Source organism: Octopus bimaculoides, chromosome 7 (genome assembly GCF_046866305.1).
Source record: "Octopus bimaculoides isolate indiv1 chromosome 7, ASM4686630v1, whole genome shotgun sequence".
In the NCBI taxonomy this organism is placed as follows: domain Eukaryota; kingdom Metazoa; phylum Mollusca; class Cephalopoda; order Octopoda; family Octopodidae; genus Octopus; species Octopus bimaculoides.
The window spans coordinates 6,191,244-6,200,663 of NC_142934.1; the positions used below are offsets into that span (position 1 = coordinate 6,191,244).

The 9,420-nt window shown below is 35.6% G+C and overlaps 1 protein-coding gene across 2 annotated transcripts in view; it reads right to left on the bottom strand.

The window, feature by feature from the left end:
* Positions 1–1,314: 1,314 nt before the first annotated feature.
* Positions 1,315–9,420, bottom strand: part of LOC106870668 (uncharacterized) — a 33,057-nt gene continuing 24,951 nt past the window's right edge. For both annotated transcript variants that reach the window (XM_014916818.3, XM_014916819.3), the window contains 2 exons: positions 8,344–8,844; positions 1,315–5,414 (listed from right to left, as the gene is read on the bottom strand). In XM_014916818.3, the coding sequence (XP_014772304.1) occupies positions 4,402–5,414; positions 8,344–8,844 (1,514 nt within the window). In that variant the 3' untranslated portion in view covers positions 1,315–4,401. The remainder of the gene's footprint in view (positions 5,415–8,343; positions 8,845–9,420) is intronic.

Consider the following 9,420-nt stretch of genomic DNA (forward strand, 5'->3'; position numbering starts at 1 on the left):
ACTCGCTCACAAGGCATTGGTCTACCAGGAATTATAGTAAAAGACACTTGTCCTTGGTGCCGCTCAGTGGAACTGAACCCGGTAACACGTGCTGGCAATGCGTACGAAATATTTTTTTAATTATTTGCTAATTTAAGTGGAAGAGAAAATCGATGTAAATGATCCGAGCCATTTTAATTAATTGCAGAAATTTTCTAAAACAACATCAATGAGTTGGTGTAAGAAATCGTAGTTGTTGTTGTTGTTGTTGTTATTGCTGTTGCTGCTGCTGCTGTGTTCTTGTTGTTATTCTTCGCTGTTGTTGTTGTTGCTTATGATGATGATGCTGTTATTTTTGTTTTTATTCTTCTTATCGCTGCTGCTGTTGTTGTTGTTGTTGTTGTTGTTGTTGTTGTTGTTGTTGTTGTTTATGATGATGATGCTGTTGCCGTTGTTGTTGTTGTCGATGATGATGACGATGATCATGATACTCTCGTTGTTGTTGTTGTTGTTGTTGAAGATATTGCCGGGGGTTTTTTACCGTTGTTATTGATGTTTTTAACGATGTTGTTGTTGATGCCGCTGTTGTTGATGCTGCAGTCGTTGTCCCTGCTGCTACTGTTATAGTTGTCGTTATTGTTGTAGATGAATACTTGACAGGTAATGATTTCTAACATTTCCAAATAATTTATGGGTATTACTGGTATTTATGGACGTCCATGTGTTTCCTCTACACCAAATTTTACTCAAGCTTTTTCATTTCCTGAACGCATCATCCAATACAAATCTGAGAAACATACGGTAGTATCTTAGTAACAGAGAAAGAAACTCCTAAACGATTGTGTACAATAACAGTAAGTAACAGTCGTTGTATTTAATGTGGACAGTTATTTCCTTCTTCGAACAAAACGTGACAATTGAGTTTTATTGTCGAACATTCATTGGAAGAGGAGGAGGGAACGTTTGTCAGCTTTTGATAGTCAGGAAATCTGAAGCTTCTAGCATGAAATATTCTGGAGAGTCAATATAAATGTAATTCTCGGCAAACAAACAAACAACTATTTATTAAGAAAGTGCAAATTAGTTTTGCTCTCATAAAACATCATTTTGTGGTGGCTGTTTTCTTGCTGTTGTTATTACTACTGCCACAGCTGCTCCTGTTATTGTTGTTGTTGTTGTTGTTGTTGTTGTTGTTGCTGCTGTTATTACTACTGCTGTTACTGCTCCTGTTGTTGTTTTTCTTGCATCGGAAATATACCTTACTTGTATGAGGCAAAAATAAATTAGATGGAGTGAATTGGTTGATTGAAAAAAAAAACATCTCATAAGAATCAATTAATTTAAATGAAACCATTTTATTGCAAAACTATTTATTTTGTTGGATAAATTGTTATTATCATCGATCAATATATATATAGCGAAGAACATTCCAAGATGCATAACAACATTGACTTAATTACTCCACTTAAAATAAAACTAGTTGCTAAAGAAACTGTACAGAGAAAAAAAATCATTACTTCAGCGAAACATTTTATGCAACATGAACAACCTTTTATGCGTCGTGAGTTTTCTTTTCTAACCAGCAATAGAGATAATCAAAAATAATTATTCTTATTTTCTCCTAAAGGTACTTTAAAACGAAGATGTAATACGTAAAATTGATTAAAACTCAAGTTACACAATGGATTTAGGGAAGTTTCTAACAATTTTTAGATAAGTTTCAAACAACTTTTAGGGAAAGTTCTTACAGAGATATAGATATATCTCTGAGAAAAGAACTTGAAGACGCAAGAGAGAAAGAAAGCAAAGCACTGGAGGCTAGTGAATGTTTCATTCCATCATTTTATTTGTTAACTAAATATTTAGCATGAAAATTGTAACAAAACACTTCAAACGCTTAAGATATTTGTGCAGTAGATTATTGGTGAACTATGAAAAATGTGTTTTGAAGTCAGAGAAATAAGATCGTCTCTAGTAGAGTTTAGTACATTAGTGTGCACATTCTTATGAAGTTGGGTGCCCTGCCTTGTTTTAATGGATCTCCCGGACAACGCTGAAAGAATTACAGTTACTGCAGCTCCTACGAATTATATTATCTTTGTAAAACGTATTTATCTTCTTACAGAGGTTGAAAATGAAGTTTCAAGAAATATCTAACAGAATAGTTTCATTTTATTATAAAAGAGAATGTTACGAATTCCTAGATTTACCTAAAGTCATTAGAGAAAAGCAGACGGTACCGAGAGCTTAGTTATTACCTAACGGAACTAACCATTCCACCGGCCTTAACTGGACGACTGTATTTAAGTAGCACAATAATATAGAGTAATATACATAGAAAAACAATTATTTATTCACTAAAGGGAGGCAATAGATGAACTAAAACTCCGAGATGATTGTCCCCACACTGAAAATGCAGGAGCTACTCAGAGGTATTGAAAGGTCTTCTGAATCTATTACAATGTCGGAAACACTTTTATTTCATTAGCGAGTATCTCATGGTCAAAAGCGTCTTGACCCTTAACTTTCACGCTTGACCTGAGTGTAGAGTATCTAGGATTGAACTAATCTTTGCCTACGAAGAGTCCTACCAGCAATCTCTTGTCCATTACAGCTAACTTAAGTTGGCTTCAACACTAACCAGACGAGTACTTTTAAATAACATAATGGTCTAAAGAAATTAATATACAAAAAAGTTATTTATTCGCTAAATGGAGAAATATATTACAAAATACTTAGAAATGAATATAACATTTTTCGTATAGAATGAGCGGATAATGAAAAATAATTAAGACGTTTTCAATGGCTATTCATGGAGAAAGGTCGATGTAGGAATGATAGTAAGCGAACATATATTCATTTGCGTAATAGCCATTTAATTAATATACTCATTAACAATGTTCATTTAATAAGTTCCTTTAATTGTTCCATGGCGTTATCTTAATTTAAGAGCTGTTGCTACTGGTTTTAATTAATATTGAAGATTTACTGAGTATAATCGGGAAGCCATTAAGTCTTAGCTGTACTTGAAAACTCGGTGACTATTTGTTTCATGCATTGTAATATCCTTCAGCGCGTAACGGATGGTGGGTCATAAAACTACTTTCTATTTTTGGTTTTAAGAACAGGGAAACAATTTTGAACTTGAGTTTGCTTTTTCACTTGATTTAGACTAAAATTGGCTGATTTCAAAACTACAATTCTATCGCATCAGTTTTTTTTTTTCCTACAGCTGTCTTTTTGAATAAGCACAATTATACCATTCGTCCGTAAGTAATAGAGCTGGTCATTTGCTTTTATTATAATAAATTGATAGACAGTCTGAGATAGATATCTTTGGTATTTTAGAATATATTGCATTTTATAAATCGTTTTTAACGGTGGAATTAGACGTAGATAAATCTATAAATGATCCTTTCCGCTAAAGGTAGAAGGCCTGAAATTTTGACTACATCCAACCCAGTGATTCAATGGTACTTACTGTGGTGCATAATAATCGCGGCTTGTTTTCAACAAATTTTAATTCAACAAAAACAATAACAATAGTTAACAAAAACATCTTTGAATGGTGGTTTGACCGTCTGCCGAACAAATTGGAAGCAGTAATTGAAGTAGATAGTGAATATGCTTCGGAATAATCATTTAAAGATGTGTTTTTGTTACATGTTGTTATTGTCTTTGTTGAATAAAATTTGTTGAAAAAAAGCCGCAATAATTATGCAGCAACTCTATAATTTATCGACCCCGAAAAGATGAAAGGTAAAGTCGACCTCGGCGGAATTTGAACTCAGAACGTAAAGACGGACGAAATGCTGCTAAGCATTTTTTCCAGCGTTCTAACTGTTCTGCCAGCTCGCCGCCTTCATATGCTTTAGAATAATATATTGCATTTTCTTACGGTATAGTCTAATTGGGATTCTTTTGTGCTGCTAAATATTATTTTATATAATAGGTTAGTCTAGGTGGTCTCAGAAGCACCGGTTTTACGTTATAAGTTTGACTTTCTTTTAATCCAATTAGGTTTCTGGGATCCTACAAAAAATACTTTATGCAGGGGCAGGATACAAACAGGTTATCATGAAACTGGTTCCCAAAACTGAGCTCACCATATCTTGCTAACAAATCACTTTCTAATTACGTTTTGTGCATTATTAAAGTAAGTTTTATCCCTTAATAGCTCTTATATGCAAGCTGGACGGATTATGACATAAGAATATAATACTTTTTTCGTCGCTACTTAAAGATAAACTAAAATATGAGTCGATAAGTAAATAACCTTTTTACACGGACTACTGCAGTCCGTTAATCTGACAATGAAAGCATTGCTAATCGAAGTCGACGCATTCTTGTTTTCTCACGGCTAACATATTGATTTGGTTATCAAAAGATTTATTACAAGAAAGACGCAACTATAAACTATTTTCATGTGTCAAATGAAGGCGATATAGTTCTTTGTGCACGAGGTTTTATCCAGTTCTCCACAAACAGGCAGCCGGCTAAAAATATAAACACGGCCAGTAATGATGCTCCTAAGGAGCTGACCAACGCTACGATATTACTTTCCTCTTGTTTACTGTACATACTCTGAACCAGTTGCAGTCTTTTTCCTTCATTCGAGAAGAGACCAAGAAGCTTGCAACCTTTTATAAATGTAAGATCTTCATCAAATAGTCCATCGCCATCGTCGTCTTTTTGATTATTTAGTTCTTCATCTGTCCTACTGTCGCAGTCCTCATCGATGCCATTACCCAAATCTAACCTATACAAAGTGGATAGTTGTATGTTGGTCAACAATGCTACATCGGATGGATTCAGCCATGTGAATGAATCGGTAATTAAATTTCGCTTTATATTCGAAGAAGAAATCGATTCTAAAATCGAAATCAAAGTTAAGTTTGGACAATTAATCGTTGGAAAGGAATGTATCGGAAATGGATACATTCGCTTAAAAGTTTGGTTCACCATCCCGAAATAACCATAAAATGACACAGATTTCAAATATTTTTGCATTGTTGAATTTTTACTCTGATTTGGGTAAGTAATCGACCATTCTGCAATGTAACGATTGTAAACAGTGAAATGTTTAGAGTTATTCAATACTGGCACTGACAAAAGATTTGGTGTCGCTTCAGTAGAACCATTGCAGTGATTGTAAAGAATAAAAGTAAAGCTTTGATAGACACTGCTTGAAGCTAATAACAGATACTTTAAGTTTAAATACTGTAAAGTTGGTGGAATACAATGCAGCGTCATTGCGTTAGATTGGTTCAGTGTATGGTGAATGTGAGTCAGCAGCAAGACTCCTTTTTCCGAGTGAATAAAAGCGAAATCTCCTGCAGAAAGAGATAAAGAAAGCTGCTGCTGGGAAGCTTCTAATGTCTTGGATTGTTCTCCGTTTTTTGTCCGCCATGTAATCTTGGTGTCACTTTGTAAAGCTACGAAAAGAAAAAAAATAGGTTAATTTTGTGCAAATGCTATGGAGTGCAACATACGTCTTCATTACTGACCCTCTTTCAGCCAACCACACTAATTTCTGCTTTCACATGAGAATATATTATCCATACATGTATTCTTTTATACATGTATGCCTATACAGGTTATATAAATGTGTTTCATCATTATTTTTCGGCGTAAACGAAGTCAACGTGAGATCGAAAGGAATTCACGAATTTCTTGGAATTGAACCCACATCAATCATGTTGAAATTATTGTCTTTCCTGATAACGTTTTTGTACCTCTTCACAGTATACACCTCTTATGCATTTACACAGAATAAGAATGTAAAGGATTCTGCAATCGAAATTCAGCCACGGCACCAAAAGACAGAAATGGTCTCGCAAATACACAAGAGTCAAAAGAAATGCAGACTTACAGTATTAATGTATCAATGGATTAAATGGAAAACAGACAAGTTACAAATAGTTTTTCTGAGTAGGGTATTCTTTTATTCTCTTACTTCTTTCAGTTATTTGACTGCGGCCAGGCTGGAGCACCGCACCGCCTTTAGTCGAAAAAGTCAGCTCCAGGGCTTATTATAGCGGTCTCTTTTGCCGAACCACTAAGTTAAGGGAACGTAGACACACCGACATCGGTTATTAATCGATGGTGGGAGTGGACAAGCACAGACACACAAACATATATATATATATAATAATAATAATAATAATAATAATAATAATAATAATAATAATAATAATAATAATAATAATAATAATAATCATTTCTATTATAGGCACAATGTCTGAAATTTGGGGAAGGGGGATATTTAATAATAATAATAATAATAATAATAATAATAATAATAATAATAATAATAATCATTTCTATTATAGGCACAATGCCTGAAATTTGGGGAAGGGGGATAGTCGATTACATCGACCCCAGTACTCGACTGGTGCTTAATTTATTGATCCCGAAAGGATGAAAGATAAAGTCGATCTCGGCAGAATTTGAACTCAGAACGTAGGGACGGGCGATATACCGTTAAGCATTTCGTCCGGCGTGCTAACGATTCTGCCAGTTCGCCGCCTTAATAGTAATAATAATAATAATATTGAACGCACATGCACAATGTATGCGCTATGCTGGTTAGTCATCGGTCGGTTGCGTGAGAGGAAAGTCAATCACAGACAGGCAAGACAACTCAGCCAAGCTTCGTTCAGGGTCGATGGACATCGCTGTGTCGTCAATTTTGTGACTTTATTAACATCACGAATCCGAACCGAACCTGATGCAACTTGAATAGCTTATCAATGATTACATGTAAAATAGTGCAAGAACCGTTTGCTGGTAAACCCGAAGGATGCCTACGTGGGGATAAATCCAAATATGAATTAGAAGCAGCTCGAGTGTTGTACACAATATCGAACACACATACGCTCTCTTTGTGCCTTGTTAGATCGTCGGTCGGCTGCGTGAGGGGAGAAACAATTGAATATATGAAAGATGAGGCGATATAAATTGTATTACATTTTTCCCTGAAGGGAGAGAATAAAATTGCAGATGTATGACAATACTTTACCTTTGAGACAACTAAAAGTGACGTATACGGTGCGAACATATTACTGTGTACATCAACTTTCATCTTGGTGTGAATAAAAGGCGAAAAGTAATATTAAGAAAATTACGGAATATATATAGAGGTATAAACTTGAACAAAATCAAAGGAAGACGAGGAAAACGAAAAGAAAATCTGAACATTAAAATAATGAATTTATTTGTAGACCAGAGAATTTAGCAGCTCTGGCAGATTGCGTTTGAAATTTCATTAGCGCATCTTTTAAGGAGATATACGACCATCACTGGCTAATAAATAGCCAACCACGCGTTAACGTTAATAGAAAGTCAATCGAAAGATTTTTAATAAAGAGATCTTTTAAAATTTGTATATATCTTTTCTTATTTTCTATTATCGTCTCTGACTTGTTTCAGTCGTTGGACTACGGCCATGCTGGAACACTGCCGTGAAGGGTTATAGTTGAACAAGTCAATACCAGTAGTTACTTTTCTTACTTTCTGGTATTTATTCTAGCTGTCTCTTTTTCGAAACCATTAAATTACGGGTACGTACAGACCACCATCTGTTGCCAGGTGATGGGCTGCAGACAAACATCGCACACACACGGGAGTAGGTGAAATACTTTTGTTTTTGATATTTTTTAAAGTTTGAACACGAAGTAGAAAATCCCGGGGCTGTAATAGATGACACTAACACCAAAATGTCGCGCAGTGAGACTGAAACCGAAATCTCGTAATTGCAATGTGATTTTCTTAACCACCAAACAGCCAAGTGCGCCTATAAATAAATGTTTATCCAGCAGCAAAAATTGCGCGGGGCAACAGCAAATAATAACATATAACATACGTAGGTGCAGGCGGGCGTGGCTGTGTGGTAAGAAGCTTGCTTCCTTGTCACGTGGTTCTGGTTTCAGACTCACTGCGTGAGACATTGGGCAAGCGTCTTCTGCTGTAGCCTCGGGCCGACCAAAGCCTTGAGAGTGGATTTGGTACACGGAAACTGAAAGAAGCCTATCGTATATGTGTGTTTGTGTGTGTGCGCGTGTGTGCGCGTGTGTGCATGCGTGTATATGTGTGTGAGTATGTACATCTTTGCGTCTGTGTCTGTCCCTCACCACCGCTTGACAACCGGCGTTTGTGTATGTCTAGGTCCCCGTAACCTAGTGGTTCGGCAAAAGAGGCAGATAGAATAAGTACCAGGCTTAGAAATATGTCCCGGGGTCGATTCATTCGATTAAAATGCTTTAATGCGGTGCTGTAGCATGGCTGCAATCTAATGACTGAAACAAGTAAAAAATAACAGACATAAATAAATTAAACAAATGATATAAAATCTAAAATATTTACCCATGATATAAAGTATTGAGTTTATCTGGATCCAGTTGGGAACATACACAAAATACTGCCCAGTTAAAGTTGAAACCGGTTGAAGTGATTCAATCATCAAAATATGTTCATCGTTTTGGTGTTTTGAATATTGTCCGAAGATCACAAACACTGGCTGGTTAGCGACGAGACGAAAACCCGAGAGATTGCATTGGCATGAAATAGTAACCGTCTCAGACTCATTGAGAACTAAGACGTGAGAAGAAGGCGAGGTATTGACGAATGGTTTTAATATTGATTTCGATGGATCATATGATGGCGGTGTGGTTAATGTTAAAGTGGTGTTGTTGTTATGACTCATAATAACCGTGAAATTGAAGTAATTTGTTCCAGGCTGCTGGGAATTTGGTAAAATCGGGATAACGTATACGTATCCCAAGCTTGATAAAGAATAGACGAGATAGACGTCGTGAAGATACTCCACATAGACACTTATCACTTGGGATGAAGATATTTTGTAGCCTAGAAAATAAAATCATGTCTCATTAAATTAGAATATATCGTTGCTTTAAGAAATTATTTAGTTATAAAACCTGAAGCAGTGGTTACCAACCGGCGCCCACATGACCCTTAGGGATTCACATAAGATTCCGTTGTTAAAATTTATGCACAATAAATTGGTTATGCTTTTACAATACATAAAATATTTTTTTAGTTTTTTTATACAATATCTTATCAAATTTAATTATAAAAATACAAGAGGATCTTTTAGACATTGAATGGTTATGAGGGTCCCCTAGAGTAAAATATTAATCAAAGGGACTTTCTGCAGGGCACATCTAACGAAACAAATTACCTTCGTATAAAGTTGTATGTAAAAACAACACTAAACTGCAGAATTGCTCAATATTTTTTAGGGATGCACGCTTATTAAATTTTTACATGAAAGGTCATATTGACTTGGGAGTTTCCGCCGGATACCCTTCGTGTGTGTTGGGGGGGGGGGGTGCATGTGCACGTGTGTGTGCGTGTGTGTGGTTATAGGTAAAAAGTAATTGAGAACCATTGATCTAGCGGGAAACTATATCTATTTAACAA